Below are 18,501 nucleotides of genomic sequence, written 5' to 3'. Positions count from 1 at the left end.
GCACTGATTTCAGAATGCAACTTCTTGCAATGCCTTTCTTTACAGGTGTTGTAAAAGTAAACAGTAAACAACTGTCAGTTCTGGGACGGGACTGTTTTCATGGGCTGCGTCTGCACAGAACCAGGCACAACTAGAAAACCACACCAGAGTTCCCAGAATTTCAATGCAAATATCACGCAATTTTCTAAGACATCTTAAGTTCTGCTACAACTTACTAAGTCCTCCAAGAAAATAGCTGTATTAACACACTTTCCATAGGAAAGTATTCGGTCTCATCCACAGGTATTCTAGCAACTCTGCGGCACGATAAACAGAAAGAACCATCCTAGAACGAACAGCGTATAACAGTGAAATAAGAGTCAGAAGTATGGACTGCAGAAATCCAACAGTAGCAAGGGGCGGACCGAGTTGTAATCTTTCTTTATGGACTTGTACTGATATGAAAAGCACAAGAGTCATTTTCCCACTCTTGCTTACCAGCAGTAACGAAACCATCAAGGGTATTCTTGCACAACACAGAGCAAGATAACTTAATAGCTCAGTGCCACCGGAAGAGAACATTCCTATTTTCCCTCCCATTCTAAGATACGGTTCTTTGTGCTTACCTTGTCCAGGGTTCCTCTTTTTATTACGTTCCTCTGAGCCAAGTAAATTCAGTTTTGTTTACTAAAACAGGAGAAAGTGAATCCAACCCAAAAAAATAGTTCCCTGCCATTTTGGTGAGTTAAATCAACTTAGCAAAAGCAGTCAAGTGCAAGGGTGAGCACATGGGAGGAGGCCAAGAGAACAGGAGGCCCATCAACAGGAAACGGAAGAAAGGAGGGAAAAAAAAAAAAAAAAAAAACTCTTTCCTTGCAACAGCACCAAGCAGTTAGAAATGGCAGGACTGGCCACGAAATTCAAGCCTGAGATAACATCGCAGCTTTGCCCTTTTCTCGGTTCGACTGAGCTGGGAGGAAAGAAGTAACAGATGACTTACATCCCCAGCACACGCACAGCCGCTCAGCCTGCCTCCCCCCAGCCGCACGCCTCCCGGCACTCACCTAGGCGCCTCCATGTTTCGAGGACAAACTGAGCCACCAGGGCCGCCAACCCTCACCGCACTGCCGGGCGGCCGTGCCGCAGCACCGCAGCTCGTTTTATTTCTTTGCCCACGAGGTAGGCGCGGAAGAGCCATTCATTCGCAGAACCAGCTGCCCGAGGGCACGTCCCTTTACTGCGAAATTACCGTCTCTGAAGTTCAAGTTTGGGATTTATCGGCTCCGGAACTGACTCGGCTCCGACAACCCCAGTGCTGCGCGCGGTTCTCGTTAGGTAACGGGAGGTGTAGGCCGTCGGGGGCAGGGCACCCCGCTCCCGAAGGCGTTTGTGTAAGCGAGGTTTCCCTCGCGCGCCCACCGGCGGCGCACGGATAACCAAACTCCGGCCAAGTCCCCGCGTGGTGCAGGCGCGTGGGGCCGCCGCGTCGCCAACTTCGGGAGGGAGAACGGCACACGGCTGCGGTGCGCGCTGCGGGACGGCCGCACGGCCAACGCGGAGACAACCACCTCCCCTCGGACCGATGCTGGCTTGGGGCAGGCGCTCGGGGCACCCTGCTCGCCGGCTACACGCGCTTTTGGGGGGGGCGGGCTGGTTTTTGCCCCCCTGCTGGAGGAAGCCCCCCGGGGGCAGGTTTGGGAGGGGGCTCCCCCACGGCCATGCCGGCCGCGGGGCGATGCTGCGGGCGGCGCCGCCGTCCCCGTCCCGTCCCCGTCCCGTCCCCGGCGGCTCCCAGACAAAGGGCGGGCGGGCGGGCGGCGGCGGCGCCCCGGGCACGCTGCTCCTGCCGGCCGCGGCGCCTCGGGGAGACAAAGGCAGCGCCGCGGGGCCCGAGGGGACCGCCGGGCCGCGTCCCCCCCGCCCCGGCCCCGGCGTCGCCTCCTCACCTGGCACCTGCAGACGATGTCGGCGTCCTGCGCCAGCAGGTCCACCACCTTGCCTTTGCCCTCGTCGCCCCACTGGGCGCCCAGCACCACCGTCACCTTGTTGCCGGGGGGCCGGGCGGCGCCCCCGCCGTTGGGCACGGCGGCCGCCGGGGCGCCCTGCTCCGCCATGGCCCGCGCTGCCCGCTCCGGCTGCGGCTGCTGCGGGGCTCCGGGCACATGCGGCAGCGGCAGCGCGCGGCGGCCCCGCTTCCCCCGCCTCCTCCCGGCCGCGCCGCGGTGCCGCTGCCGCATCCAGGCGCCGCCGCCGCCTACCGGCCCCCGCCCCGCCGCTCCCCGCCCTCCCCCGCCGGAGGAGGCCCGCCCCGCTCCCCCGGGGAACAGCGAGGCCGCCGCCGCTGCGGGCGGCTTTTTTCCGTCCGTCCGTCCCCCCCCCCCCCCTTCCGTAGCCTGCCCGCCGCTTCTCCCGCGCCTCGCAGCGCGGACTACGTTACCCAGCGCGCCGCGCGGCGTGCCCCTCGCAGAGCGCCGCGCGGGGCTGCGCGCGGGGCGTGCTGGGGGTTGTAGGCCGCGCGGGCAGCACCTGTAGCGGTGCGGGGGGGTGGCGGCTGCCCCATGCGGCCCCGGGCCGTGGACGTTAGGGGCCGGGGGTGGGCTGAGGGGCCTGGCGCTGTCCCCGCTGCCGCTATGGCCGGAGGGCAGAAGCCCCTCCGAGAGGGGCCGAGGGGCGCCGTGCGGGGCCGTGGGGCGGGGAGGAGGCCGCCGTGCGTCGGGCCTGGCCGCGGCTCGTAGCAAGGCGCTCGGGCTCGGGCCTGGTGGCGGCGGATTCCCCTCATGGCCCCCCGGGCACGGCGCAGACCTGGCCCGGCACCTCCGCTCCTGGTGCATCTGTGGGCAAAGCGCACCCACGGTTCTCAGCGTACATGTCAGATATGCAAATAAATGTTTTGAGTATACCACAGCGTCGTGTGTATGGTTAGTTTTGCACACTTAATGGTAAATTAGCCAGGGGCTATACGTGAGAAGCCATTTTCTCCAGAGCCACCAGAACATGGCCCCCAGCTTCCTCATGAGAAGAAGAAAACAAGAATGGAAAAAACCCATAGCAGAGAAATGCCTTCATCATGCATACTTGAGGGTTTAGAAGTGGAACTGGTGCCTCAGAGGCTGTTTCATTCTTTCCTGTTTCACAGAATCAACACCCCTAGGGGGAAGATTTTTTTTGTAAAGTAGCTATTAAAAAGGCAGAAGTTTGAATGATGTAATTATTGCTAAGACAAGCTATTCAAAAACCTGAGTCACTGAGCAGTCACAGTCTGGGAAGTTACGGAGTTCGAATCGGGTTTTTAGTTGCTTCTTTGCACCTTCAGGCTTGCTCTAATCAAGAATTGGAAGTGCTGTAAAAGTCACCAGAGTAAAGTTTAACTATGTCTTGTAAAGCTAGAGAGATATAAAACAGAAGATTAAGTATAAAGTTGACCGTACAAAGTTGACTGAGAACATGAAAAAAAAAAAAAACCCTAAATCCTGAATGTCATTGCAAAGAGGTGCTATGACAAAGCAGTCAGCAGTTCTGTACAAAGATGTTGAGCAATTGCGAATGATACGAATGATATGTGAGGCGATTGTTTATATACACTTCACAGAGTAAATGGTCCCCTAAGCACTTGGTATAGTCCATAGTATTGATATTTTTGGATGCTTGTGCTAAAAAACATAGACATGATAAATCACTGGACAGGGATCGTGGGAAGTCACTAAAAAGCGCAAGGAGCTGCCGAAGTCTCTCCAGTTTTGCTGACACAATGGCAAACTTTGCTCTAGTGCAGTCACTTTGAAACAAGAAACTGAGGCTGTACATCATCTGATGACTCCCCAAAAAGTGGTGTTGATTTATTTTTTACAATACGATTTTCCAGTGTAGCTGAATGATACTAAAGCCTCACCATTGCCAACACAAACATTCCCTTGAATCTCAAAATAATTTTGAGCCTGTCAGGGTAGTGTTCTAGTAACATGGTGTTAATGTAGAATACTTAAGGTCAGAAGAGACCTCCAAGATCATCTGGTCCAACCGTCCCGCTACCACCACTGTCACTCACTAAACCGTGTCCCTAAGCACCAGGTCCAACCTTTGCTTAAACACTCCTAGGGATTGTGACTCCGCCACGTTCCTGGGCAACCCATTCCAATGCCTGACTACTTTTCCTGAAAAGAAATTCCTCCTAATTTCCAACCTAGACCTCGCTTGTAATGCTACTTTTCAAAGAGGTATCAGACATACAATGTCGTTGCACTGCTATTTTTATTTTGGCATAGAAGAGTTCTGAAATGTGTGTTTTTGTATGTTCTCTTGGTAGGTATAGAACCAAAGAAGAAAACTATGAACTATTTACTTCCAGAAAACCTGTAAGTGTTTAATGAAGATCGGGCAAATCAATACTGATTGGCACAGCAACATTCAGAATTTTTAGTTACAGATCCATCATGTTTAGTTAGTATATATCTATCATTCACCCACCTCCTTTTCTTCGCAAACTAAATGGACACTTTTCATTCTAATACTGTAAAAGATGCTAAATTTTCTTTATTCACTAACTGTACTTATAGTATAGTTCTAGGAAATAGTAACTCTTGACTAAAGTACAAAAACAACTGGTGCCTAATGTCCCTTATCAAAAATAGGCATCTGTTGTAGCATAAGTAAGAGGTTAGAATAACACAGTGCAGAAATTCTTTGTTGCATTTATTTTGGTTTATTCACTATGAGCAAGAGAACCAGTAAGTGCATGCAATGTTACAGTAATGTTTTTTTCTTCTATTCACTTTGTTTTTTTACCTAGTTCAGCAAGCTGAATCTGCTCTGAGAGGTCAGGTGAGCATTTAGAGTTGACGATAAGTTGCAAGAGTTTGTATTCGAGGAATAAAGGAATGCAATTGCTCGTTCTGGCATTAGCAAGTTTGGGATTAACTTTGTAAAACTGAACCCACGGTAGAAGTGTACATTGATAAAGCTTAGGTTTCATTGTCTTCTGAATTGTTGAATGCTTTTGATTGGAGGCATTTATCACAAATTTGACCACAGTTTGGATACATTCATATATTTTCATATTACTGTCATTTCCTGTCTACCAATAAATTTCAAGAGACAGGAACTTCTAATAAATTAACACAGACCAGATGCAGCATGAGATAATTTCTGCATTTCATTCAGATGAGTTGAAGAGATACGTGGAATGTTTACATCCGTATGATTTAATTATTCTGATAGAGTACCCCACATTGATGAAGTTACCCGCATACTCTGATATGTTTGTTTTTTGTTTGTTTGTTTAAGAAAAGTATTACAGATAAGTTGGTTGGAGCTGAATTTAAGTTAGAATTTCAGTAGTTCATAAAATCAAAGATGAGCATGAATAAAGAGAAAATGCTGTAAAAGAGCCAAGAATGTCAGCTGGACTATTAGCTAATGCTCAGCATGGCTGATGGGTCATAAAGTGTTATTTCTTTGTCCTTACTAATACTTCTTAATTGTGTTGAAGGACAACTGAAGGATGTTATTGCTTTTCTGATACTGTTTTTCCTACTGAAAGCAGTTTCCGAGTTTCTTTCAGGAAAAGTATAGACTGAAGAGAGAAATAGCCCATGGCAATGCAATTGTCAGGGTATATGGTACAAGTTCTTTGTTAAATCTGGTTCTGTTCATGACAGCGATGTAATACTCAGATATTTAACACCCAGGCCTTACCTATGCTAGAACAGTGGTTGTGGAAAAGAAGTCTGTGGTCCATGGTTAGCTAATCTGTAGGTGTCCTACAGAACTATGTTAAAATTAATCACAGTAAGTCATTACCATTTTTAATAAAAGGAAAGTTTATTTAACCTCCTAATTATTTGCACCAACTTTGTAGCATTTTCCTGTTTTAAATTTGATGTTACAAGATAAGAGTGGCTCACAAAAAAAATGGGTGTTGATAGTGCCATGGTGCAAAAAAGTCTTAAGAATTACTGTGCCAGACAAGGTTGGCATCATTAGCACTTCAGACTCTCCAAAATGCCGTCACCCTACCTTTTAAGAACAAGAACTGATTATACAGCAAGGACATATCTAATTTAATTTGAACAATGTGCTTAATGTAATTGATCCCTGCTTGTTTATTATTGTTTTTAAATTAGTTATTCCAAATAAATCTTTATTTTTGTTAAATTAATTAATCTTTTTATCATGATAAAAATTGGATTAAGAACGTTATAAAGTAATACTTGTACATGTTCTCATAATCAACACGTTTGTAAACACAGCAAGTGTTTTCAGCTCTTTGGTTAAATATATCTAGAATATGAAGGAACTTATTTAATGAGTGGGAATTTCCTGATGCATGCACTACAGAAGATAAAAGGTAAGAATTTCACAATTGAAAAATGTCACCACAATAAGCAAGATTTTGAATTCAGAGAGAGAATAATTAAGATAATACAGTATACTTTTGAAATTTCATTGGTACTAAGAGAGGTGGGTTTTTTACATGCAAGTGCAAACAAGGTAGCAGCTGACAGGGATGGATATGTACAGGAAAATAAAATGCTGATTTTTGTTCTTTGAAAAGATTTAAAGCTAGATCCTTTGCTTGGAAATAAGATTTGTGAATTATGATTTGCAAAGACATTTTATGTAATAATACTAAAGAAAATGAGTGAAGAATTTTTAAGTGAGTTCTTCAAACCTGCATGTTCCATTTTTCCCTGAAAGGATGGCAAATGAATTGCTGTCATTACAGAGCAGAAATAAAACCGAATTTTTGTATGGATGATGTTTTGGGACAAGATGGATGAGAATAAACTGGTTAATGGGATGAAATGTGACCTTAAAGACAGGCAATCAGGATGTGCAGGCTGCTGGAATGTCCCATACCATACTGCATACTTAGAGAGCTCAAGGATAGGGAAGTGTGCCCCGGCAGTTGGCTCTCATTAGGGAGCTTGTTTATTCAGCTGTTGAGAGAGAGCAGTCTTGTAGTTCTTAATTTCCTCGAAGTGTCACTCTGATACTGTACAGTAACTAGGTTGTCTCACATACAAGTAAGGAAAGACACAGCCAAAAGCTTTATAAATATTTCATATGCTTTTAGGCTCAAGTTTCTCTCACATTCTTTTTTTTTTTTTAAATTTTGTACAATGAACTTCCATGTCCTACAAATACAATTTTTCGATCTTAGAGATCTAGATTGTCTGTCACCCAAATACTGAACTGCTAGACTCTCTGTTTAATAGAAATATGGGGTTCGTTTCTTGCATAGACTTTTGAAGAGGACCCTTAAATCCTAAATTTTCATGATTTAATCTAGTTAGATTCTCAGACACATATATCTGTTTTTAAGTACCGTGTTATGTGTAGTGTTTATTCTTATTTTAAAAATAACTTTAGTTCACCAAGAACACTGAACTGTCAGTTTTCTGGGACTTATAGAATAAAACCAAAAGTAAAGACTGAGGTAAGCTGTGAAAATAAATTGTGAAAAAAATTACTTGTGGTCTGATAATTATGTATCTAGTGATGGTTTGGATGCAGATGTCTCTCGTTGCTTCCATAGTCTCTTGTGAAATGGAGCTCCAGAACTGAACATGCTATTTACAAAATAACCTCTCTTCCAAGTAAGAACAGAGTTTAACTAGTATTGTGATGGTTCATTAGCTTGCAAGCTTAGTCAATGAATTCCGAGATTTTTGATAGCCCCTTTTATTTTATTAAAATATTAAATATTTTACACTCATGCCTCTAACATCCAGTTCCTCTGCTTGCTCTAGAGGCCTACCTGCATGTTGTATCTTCTCTGGTGAGGCAGCTGTTTATCATATAATAGCAAAAAACCTCAGCTTTCCCACAATAGTTCTTGTAATGACCATTGAGTGTTTTTATACCAAATTCTGTCGTATGATTACTTTTTTTTTTTTTTAAAGGGGACAATTTTAACAGATTTTAATCTTAAATTAAATGAGAGATAAGAAACGATCGTACAGGCATTATTCAATTTCTTACTGAGATCATCAGAATTCTTGATTCTTAAATGGATTTGTAATAACAGTATTTCCTGCCTGTTGAACTGGAATGGCACAGATTATGTGGATATTGTCACAGATTTCCTTCATGTTTACCACAAAAAAAACCTTGGAATTTGACTAATTAGGATTTTTTCAGTATTTTGTAAAGAATATAATTGGTGTTTTGGGTGACCATCCATACCTGGAGATCTTCAAGGAACATGCAGATGTAGAACTTGGTAGCATGGTTTAGTGGTGGACTTGTTAGTACTGGGTTAAAGCTTGGACTAGATTATCTGAGAGGTCTTTTCCAACCTGAATGATTCTATGAAATCACTCTTAATTTTATTTTTCTCCCACCAGATGTATCGCTGCAAATTATTTCATGAATGTCGAAACTAATTGTTGCCTACTCATTCATGTTGTCTCTCTTCTGTAGTGCAAAACCTTAGTCCCCTTTCACGTTTCACCTCACCCATTCTGTCTCAATAACCCTAAGCCTTACCTGTGTGTTTGAGCTCTCTTCACCCTTTAATATTTCCCTTCCCTCGTAGTATTTCTTGAGCCATTACAGAATAGCTTTCAGCTGCTCACGTTTTCAAGTACTGGTTGAACAAGAGGTAGCAAATGCTGTGATGAGTTCTAACCTACGTATGTGACAAAGGTGATTAGGACTTAAGAGTTTCCTAGCATACATGTATGTTTGTTAATAGTCTCACTGAATTCAGTTGGGTTATTTATAAATCAAAACTTCTTCTGTAAGTAATAGAGCACTGTATAGATCCATATATTGCTATAAGTGAAACATAAACCCATAGCACTAGGAGGACAGTATATCAAGAAAAACATGCTGCTGTCTTTGAGACTGAGGATAAAGGGCAGTATTTGCCTGCTTCTTATCATTCTGATTGTTTCACATGGTGTGTGACGACAGCTTCACAAATAAACAGGTAGTTTTTTTCTATGTGAATATTTTTGTAAATATACTAGTATTTACTAACAGGGACAGTATTTTTAATGAACTGCCTGAAGAAATGAAAAATGTGTCTGTTTAGAAGTTGTGAATTTTGGATAATGTTGGATAGCGTAGAAATATATTTCTGTGTTCACACATGTGCAATTAATTGAAAAGTATTTTTTCTATATTGAATTACAATTCATGGAAGGGGAAAAGAGAAGCTTTTGTGCTTAGTGCAGGTCTAAAAATGAAGGATACTGATGTGGGGATTCAGATGTGGCTCTGCTCAAAAATGCAGCCAGACATTGCCCGGGGTCAATCAGCGTTTCAAGACAGAATTGCAGAAGGCAGCTAATGAGCAATAGACTACAAAGAGAAGGGGGTTTTATTCACCTAAAGATACAGACTTGGGAGGATGTGTGTCCAACAGGTCTGAAGGTTATAGAACATGAAAGCAGGGGGATTTTGGTTGCAGGGACAGTGTTTAAACATAGTAGAAATAAACAGCAATAGCTTTCTTTTCAGTTTTTGAACCCCTCTGGTAACTCCTGAGTAATGCAAAGCATCATTTGCTTGCTGTCAAAGCCAAAAAGGAGCACTTGATTGCTATTTTTTCCTTTTGCTAGAAGGAATGCACTGAGTAAAATTATCAAATGTAAACAAAATGTGTTTGACAAGAAGTCAAAGACAGCAACAATAGCAATCTCTCTTACCCTGAAAGAACTGTTCATCATACTTTTTTCTACTTATACACATTTAAGTCGCTAGTGAGAGCTATTTGTGTCTCCACCTGAACTCACTTGGATTTTTTTTCTGTAAATTTGAAGATAATTGGTAGATTTTGGTAGATTTATAACATTTTACTCAAGTAATTAATAATGTATTATAATAATTAATAAATTATTCATGTTTCCATATTATGAGCTCTGATCCTTGTCTACAGCTTTTTTTTTTTTTTTTTTTTTTTTTTTGCTTAAACTGATGAAAGAATTCTTAACCTCTTTTGAAGGCAATGAATGTTTTAGCATTGCCTTCATAGGAAATAACATTTCATCCAGGATGTTTAGTGGGGTTTGATTTCATGCAGTCCTAATTCTATTGTATTTCTGACATCAAAGATACAGCAGTTTCCTTGCCTCTCCTCAAGTCGCAGCCCTTGGACCTTACCCATTCCAGCCACAGCAAGAGTTCAGAAGACTCAGAGGCCCTGTTTCTAATGCCAGTAGCACTTTGCTCCCTGTCATGTCATTACAAAGATAGACATGTTTCCCGTATTGGAAAGGGGAGTGTTCTGATAGAGTGCACAACACAGGGCCTCCACAATGCACTCTGATACAGCAGGTATCCTTCCTTGCGATCTTTTTAATCTGATAATTTTAAATAGGATAAACTTCAGCAGAAGACAAGCTTTCTCTAAACAGTACGTATCTTTGGTAAGAGAGAAGGTACATTATAAAAAAGTCTATGAAAGATGCTTAGAGTATGTTTTTAAATGAGAACCATCAGCAAATAAGATGCCTCTCTTTAAATAGTGAAGTATTTATGCAGTGGAACAACCAATGTCAGTATGTTAAATGCAGTATAACATTTTAGACACTATGTACACACCTCATACAAGCAGATTGATTGTAAACCTTCTAAAATAATTTTATCCAATAGAAAACTTTTAAATGATAATTTAAAGTATTGTATACTTTATTGTTTTTGCAGAATCTGCTCTTCCTAATGGTAAATTTAAGTTTGCACAAGGTAAATTTAATTTAAGCACAAGGTAAATTTAAGTTTGAATGAGTTCTTTGACCTTATATCTTAATCTAGGTCTCTAATTTTTTTCATTTTTATCAAATGCAATTTTTACACAAATTCAAGCTGATTAGTGGCAGATTTTGGCTAATTTATTATTCATTTCTTTGAATTTGAGTGCTTGCTTGAGATTTTTTTAGTTTGTGTCAAACAATGAATATGATTAAGCATTCCATTGGTACAGTAAACTAATATCTAGTTTCTAAAATTACTTATTTAACAACATCTGCCAAATTTAATAGAAAGAGATTACAAGATAAATTATTTCCTACCTCTCCCACTTTTTGTTTGACTGTGAAATAGACTGTGACCATATGAGGAAATACAGAAACTTTTTTTTAAAAAAAGTATCCTTGCTAACAAACTGAATTCAGGTAGCTGCAGTGTAAGTGATGCTAGAAATGATTGAACTTCACAGCTGTGGAAGCAAGCCTATATTCTGTCCAAGTTCTTTTGCTCATCCAGCTCTGAGAAAGCAGCTGTGTGATTACTCAGCTTGCCCTATTCTAAGGACAGATTGCAAGACTTGGCATTTTGATTTGAGTAGATGAATAACAAACTGCAGGATTTGAACTGCGGGATGTAAACTTGCAGCATGCCAGCTGTTTTGTGACAACCAGTCATAAAACTTCCAGTGCTTGTGCAGCAACAAGATCATCCTGTGACTCCTCAAAATACAAAGTATGGCTGACTGTGGCCATGTCAGGGCTGCTTCTTTCTACTTCAGGATAACTTTGTGCTTCAGTAATGATTTTGCCCTTTTTCCATTTTTAAAGGGCAACTTGTTATGTTAAACAGGTTTATCCGCCCTTTGTTTCATTCACCATAGTACTTAAAGATAAGTAAGTGCCTTTCAGTCCTGAAAATCTTGCTGCGTGTCATTTTTTACTTGGTATGTATAGAAGCCCAGGGAGTAGAAAGCAAGACTGGACTCAAAAATCACCTAAAATTTTTACTATAACGAATGGTCTTTGAGTCTTAATTTGTAGGTATCAGTTCAAAGTTCAATGTCCCCCCATCCAGGCATGCCGTTCCTGGAACTTGAGAACCAGCGTGAGCTATTGTGTCAAACACCTCATCTTCATTTAGCAAAAAATCCGTGGCCAGATACTGGTACTCATCCTTCTCTAGGCTTCTATGTCAGGGTTTGCACATTTTTACTTTATCTGCTGATATTACAGGCACAAACAGAAGAAAGGTAGCTCAAGTAGAATGTCATTCAGGCTCAACTAAATTGCTTGTAGTTATCTCTGCTAGTTTGTTGTCCTGGTTTCAGCTGGGATAGAGTTAATTTTCTTCCTAGTAGCTGGTATGGTGCTGTGTTTTGTATTTAGGATGAAAATAGTGTTGATAACACCCATGGTATAGTTTTACTGAGCAGGGTTACACTGCGCCAAGGAATTTTCAGCTTCTCGTGCTGCCCTGCCAGCATGGAGGCTTGGGGTGCACAAGAAGCTGTGAGGGGACAGAACCAGGACAGCTGACCCCAACTGGCCAAAGGGATGTCCCACACCATGTGGCGTCATGCGGAACAATTAATATGGGGGAGTTGGCCAGGGAGTGGGGCTGCTGCTGCTCGGGGACTGGCTGAGTACCAATTGGTTGGTGATAAGCAATTGCACTGTACATCACTTGTTTTTATTATCATTGTTATTTATTTATTTTCTTATTTGTTTGACTTTTTTCTTCTTTTTTAAATTAAAATTTCTGTATCTCAACCCATGAGTTCTCACACTTTTACATTTTTTGATTCTCTCCCCCATCCACTGCACGGGGAGAGTGAGCAAACGGCTGAGTGGCGCTTAGTTGCCTGCCAGGTTACACTACAACACTTCTTCAGGATTGAGTCCAGGTATTTGTGCAAAGCATCTTAGACATTTTCTTTCACCTGTTTGCTGAAGGGTTCAGCATGTTCTGTCAGGCTTCCAGCAAGAATCAATACTTAACTATACCCTTGTTGAGCTATAGTAGGGCAATGGTGATTGTAATTCTAACAGTAATATGTTTCTAAACATATGTGATAAAATAATACCCAAAGTATTAATCCTCCTCTTAGTCATGCTTTGAGCAGTGGTTTGCATGTTCTGTATAGAAAATAGGATAGCAAGAAAGTGGTTGGAAGGTGAAGGAAAAATGAAAGGGATCCCAGTGTCTCCTTGTGCTACAGCATCCACCATCAGGTGACATTTATAGCAGTTCCTTACAAACATTATATAGGATTCCAAAGAATTATTGAGGAGCTTTCTTTTCACAAGCAACTGTCAATTTTCTTGGAAATAAATAAAGAGATTATGGTAAGACTTTGAGTATGGACATCCACAAAAAGGCAATTCATATATTCAGACCAATTACCTTTGAAGAGCTTCCTGAGGCAGTGCTATCCCCTCCAATTCCTATCTTTTCTGTGCTGGAGCCCTTGATGAAACTCTTCTGCACTGTTTTTTTTTTTCCCCTATTTTGGACTAACAATTCTAATATGAGGACTCTCGTTCTGTCAGTTGCTCTACTTTTCTTACTGCATTTTAGGAAAATTTCTTCTTTTCCTTTCCATGAGTATGTAGTACTCACCATACTTTCCAATTTGCTGTGAAAACACAACAGCTTAGCAGTGAGAAAAATTCAGAGCTTTTATTTGATCGTGAGTCCATAAGAAAATAGATAAAACCAGTGAATAATAGTAATGTGAATGTACCAGGAGTTATATTTAGCAAATGTATTTGTCACCAGTTTTATAGACCTCCAGTGATCTTAATCCAAATACATCACAAGTAAATTTGTTCACAAAGTAATGAGAATGACTCTGGGTTTACATTTTACAAGGGATTCTCAACTGCAGCCGTTTCCTGATGCAGGAGACAGATCTGCCATCTGTCTCTTTATTTAGTCTTGTTTTATATACTCTCTGAACACCAGATATAACACGCTCACTATTATTTTGTTATTGTACCCTCTTTTTGAAGAGTTTACTCTCAGCGTATAAGTAATGCTATGTATGATACTGCAAGAAACGAGTAGGACTTTTAACGGGGTGTTGAATACTTGTTACATAGGTTTGGTTGCTCTCCCTCTGACATCTTTATCAATTGTATGTGTCTATTTCATCGCTAGATGGCAACATAGCAACACGCCATACAAAAAGTTCCTTTAATCAGACATGTTTTTTTCCATCATAATTGTCACAGCAGAGCTAAAATAATTCCCTGCCCCACCCCGTGAAGTGGTAATATATGCATTCTGGCAATTTCAGTAATTGTTTCTTAATTATGTGCGTTCTGGTATTACTTCTTTTTTTATCTTACTAACTGCTGGTTTGTTAAGACAACAGAAGTACAGAATAATCAAGTACAAGAAAATAAAATTGTTTTATGAATTAAATCCAAATAAAGAAGAGAGTCTATTGATTCACCTGAATCACACACACACGGTTATTTTGCACAAACATCTTTTATTGAATCTGGTGGCACTTGCATTCATATCAACAAGAACAAAATTTGCATTATTTTTGCCTTTTGAAATATTTCATTTATTGTGGTAAGTCTGGAAGTTAATACATCTGTTGACAGAACAACACTAAAGTAAGTTTGGGGTGTAACAACGTGTGTCCAGTAATCCAGCATCCCCCTTGAGACCACTGAGCCTGCAGACTAAATCAAATTCTAGCCAGACTGGACAGGGTGATTATCACTGTCTGAAATTTCAAACTCAGAGAGAAAAAGAAACAAAACCTGTCCTAACTGAGCTGCTGGCATTTTTTCCTTTGGGGGCCTTGGACAGACTCCTAGTTTCAATAAGTATTTACTAAACACTCAGTGAGAGGCTCTTAAGTCTCTATTGAAAGTCAGCAGCAGCTTCCTAGGAAACTCAAACAGTTCATAGAAATAGGAAAAGGTCCTGTCCTGTATCGCATTTTCTCCAGAAACCAAAGCTACAAAGCTTATACTCTGCTTTATACTGAATTGAATTTTTCGGTTTTTAAGTTTCTGTCAGCCCTGCTGTATTCTGCTGTAGTGAAATAGACCTGCTTAGGCCTTGGTTTCTTAGCAAGTAACCTCCTTCAGCAACGTTGGCCTTTTGCACCCCATCAGATCTGTTATTATCCTACATATTTCATGACCTAGCTATATTATTGTGGTGGCTACCTAAAGTTAGGGAAGTAATTTTGAAAAGCTGTACAGCTACTGTTCATTGAAAAATAACAAAGCATCATTTCTCTGTCTTAATTAACTTGCATTATTCTGTTACCTCCAAGTTTCAAATTCTCTCCAGACTGGATATATTATAGCTACTACAGCTATATTCATACCATATATTCTAATAAAGGGGCAGCGGGCTATCTCCCTATCATTAGTAGGACCATACAGATTGTTGGTCTCTGCGAGGAAGCCATTAATTACTGGATTAATAGAGTTCATCAATAATCCCATGGAATGCACTGATGATTGGCAAGTGAAGCATGTAAACATAAGGATATAGAATTAGACAATATGATTTGTTGTCTTTATCTGATTCTGTAGTTAGTTGCCTACCAAGCATACTAACACTTTGTGCTTTCAGTGCTCAGAATGGCTGTGTCAGGGCTGCATACATACACACACCGAGAGGATGAGAAAGTAATTCTTCCCAAAGACTCAGAAATTCCCAACATTCAAGGCTATTTCTGTTGTCATGCAGGATTTCATGCATAATTCTGCAAGATTTACAATAAGACTATTCCTACAAGTAGGTTTTCTCTTTTAAGCCACGTTTTCTCTTATTGCTTATTCACACAACTTTTCTGAATTCATCAGTGGCCCCAATCATCGTCTGCAACATGGTTTCGTGTTAGCTCTTGTTAACCTCTTTTCTTCTACACATTCCAAGTAGCTCAGTGGAAGTTATAAGAAAGGTGGGGGAGAAGGTGTTCTCAGTAATGGTGGAAGCTGTATTATTCCACAGAGCTGTAACGTTACAACCATTCATTTTTAAGTCCAGATACTCTCTTCTCAGTGAGATCTTTCAGACATGTACAGTTCCCAGACACCATTGAGATACAGAATATACATGTTTTTTAAGTTTAGAAAGTAAAGTCCAGCTACAGGCAAATTTTTATATTTTTCTCCCAGCTCTGATTTCATTGTCTACTTTCTGGAACTTGGAAGAGATTTAAAAAATAATTTTGTACCACTGTTGGTGCAGTTCTTCTGAGAGTGTGACATTAATCATGTACCTCAATTTCTTTCAGTCAGTTCAGTTCAACAGTAAGTTTTCACACTGCTATCCCCCTTTCTCATGTGAGATGATATATGGTAAGACTGCTAGAGTCACTACATTGAAATTTATAGTCATTAAAAGCAAAAAAGAGTTTGCCTTCCTTCTTCAAAATGTGCTTCTATCTATACCAAGATCTACCTTCTGTCCCAATGACATCAGGATTCTTAATAAAAAAGAATTCCAGTTGACAAAGGAAATTATCCTGCAAGATTCATTGTTTGTTTCTTTTTTTCTTTCTTTCCTTTTTTTTTTTTTTAAATGGGATTGATATTGAAAGAGCAAAAGATATGTCTGTCAGCCACTATCAAAAGACACTGCTCTAACTTGGGGATGTTTTATGAATGAAGTACATGGTACTGTGAAGTGATAAATGAAAATGATAAATACTAATTCTCTTATCCTCACTGTTGTTTTGGATTTGCATACAAGTTTATTCAAATCTTTTCTCTGTTTCTATAAGTGTTATTGACACTCAGGTTACTCAAGAGATAGTTCTGACCTTCTTCCAGACAATTAACCACCTTGTTCATAGAAATGCAAATATCTCTTTTACAAGCAAAATGCTGTTGTCTTTTGTACATGAATGAATTAATGACAAACTGGTAGCCTACTGAAAGCTAAAAGTCTTCTCTCATTTGATAGGCCTTTTTGTAAGTATTGTACAGTCTTTCCAGACTTTAAACTTTACATTTCATATACAAACTATAAGCTGTTCTTCCTACAAAATATACAGGAGATTAATGAGTGTGGCATGTGACGGAGCCAAACCATTCTTTGAAGGAGATGCCTTTAGCTACTGTTACAATAAGCACCTCAATGTGTAACCTTAATACAGTGCTCTGGCAAAGGATCTAGCAGGCTTTTTTGTATGTATAAGACACAGGATATGAAGAACTGAAACAATCGATTTGCATTGGTTCATAGCGTTGATAAAGCTGAGACTAATATAGTTGTGTCCAGTTCTGATACTCTCTGTTCAAAAGCAATGTACAAAATTGGAGAAGGATTTAGGATCACAAAAATGATCTGCTGAGTGAAGAAAAAGTTTTACAATGTGAGGTCTAAGAAATCGGTTTGTTTCCTGTATTTTGATAAAAGAAACATTTTCATAATGCTTGCAACTTTGCACAAGAAAATTGATCTAATTTAACGTCAGGCTTAGGTATTCTATCAGCTATGCTGTAGGAATTAGAAAGGTATGGTTTTCCCCAATACTCAATGGCTAAATTACTGTGAGGTGAAGGCCTTTCTTAGACTTCATCTTTGAACCAGCAGTACTGCAATTCGCTGGCTTTGGAATTCTTATACCAGGATTCAGCCAGATACTCCTTTACCAGGAATCATCAGACACTGCTTCATTCTGTTGAGGAAGCCCACCATTAATTTAGGATAACAGATGATTTTAAAACCTTCTTTAACAATTAGCATGAAATGTATACTTTGGGAAGCTGTTCTGTACACTTCTGGATTCTGCTACCAAGACTCACAGGGAACTCACTGTCAATGAATGAAGCAATCTCAAAGCTATCAGTAAGTCTATCATTGGCAAGCCCCTGCATCTTCCATCCCCATTTCCAAAGAGAACAAGTCTCAGCAGAGAATACCGTATTTATCTTTAGCTACAATGGTAATCACCTATGCCATTGATAGTAACAGTGATGCAGAGAAAATCCAACATTTTCAGGCTGCTTCATGCAACCCAAACTCGGGGAGCAAGCTGCAATCTCTCACTTGGGGAGAAAGTTTAAGGTACTGGATGCCCAGAGTTAGCACACACATTCCCATGTCCTTTTAAATCAGATTAGTAAATGTATCAAGCCAACTTTATAAACAGAAATTTTTGAGATAATTCTGCTTATGTTTTCCTCAAGCACCTCTATGCAGTCGAATCTGGTTGCTTTCAGGTGACTTCCCTAGTCACTACTGTGATGTAAATGCACAGTTAAGCCCTTTGTTTAAAGATGTCTGATTATTTCAGACTTCCTCCTCCCTGCTCCCTCCCCACAGCATGCTGCTCAGTTTCTCTTTCAGTACCCACTCTCACCTGCAATGGCGACAGGATTTTTAAAATGCCTGTGTGTATCTGCCATTCCACCAGTTTTTTCCTCCGCCCAAATCAGTCAAAATGGATTGCTTCTTGGTAAGTTATAGATTTCATGCAGTTGATTTCAGGAGAGGATTCAAGGACAAAGGTCTTGCCATTAATATATTGAAGTATAGAGCCTTAAAAAACCGTATGTGCATCCAATGATATCATCACTACGCTCTGCATCAAAGCACAAAGTAGCCTGATTATTCCTTTGTCAGAACCAGTTGAGCTTTCAAAGTTTTCAATCAAGCTGCCAATTCAACTCTTAGTATTCTCCTTCAAGGAGTGCTAAAAATACTAGTGAACAAGCCTTGCCATTTCAGACTCTCAGATCACAGATGGGAAGTACAATCAGGTGTCTTCAGGACTGTTTTCAGGGACTGATGATTTTCTGAAATTGATTTCTTTATGGAAAGCTACAGTAGGAGCGCCCAGCTAGG

General features: G+C 40.8%; 1 protein-coding gene across 1 annotated transcript in view; it reads right to left on the bottom strand.

Moving 5' to 3' along the window:
* ADSS2 (adenylosuccinate synthase 2) overlaps window positions 1-2,245 on the bottom strand; it is a 36,630-nt gene extending 34,385 nt beyond the window's left edge. The window contains exon 1 of the mRNA XM_048079955.2: window positions 1,926-2,245. Within this exon, the coding sequence (XP_047935912.2) occupies window positions 1,926-2,216 (291 nt within the window). The 5' untranslated portion in view covers window positions 2,217-2,245. The remainder of the gene's footprint in view (window positions 1-1,925) is intronic.
* Window positions 2,246-18,501: the final 16,256 nt, after the last annotated feature.

Source organism: Anser cygnoides, chromosome 3 (assembly GCF_040182565.1).
Source record: "Anser cygnoides isolate HZ-2024a breed goose chromosome 3, Taihu_goose_T2T_genome, whole genome shotgun sequence".
Taxonomy (NCBI): domain Eukaryota; kingdom Metazoa; phylum Chordata; class Aves; order Anseriformes; family Anatidae; genus Anser; species Anser cygnoides.
Note: the sequence above shows the minus strand (reverse complement) of the source record. Positions and strands in the feature narration are given on the sequence as shown.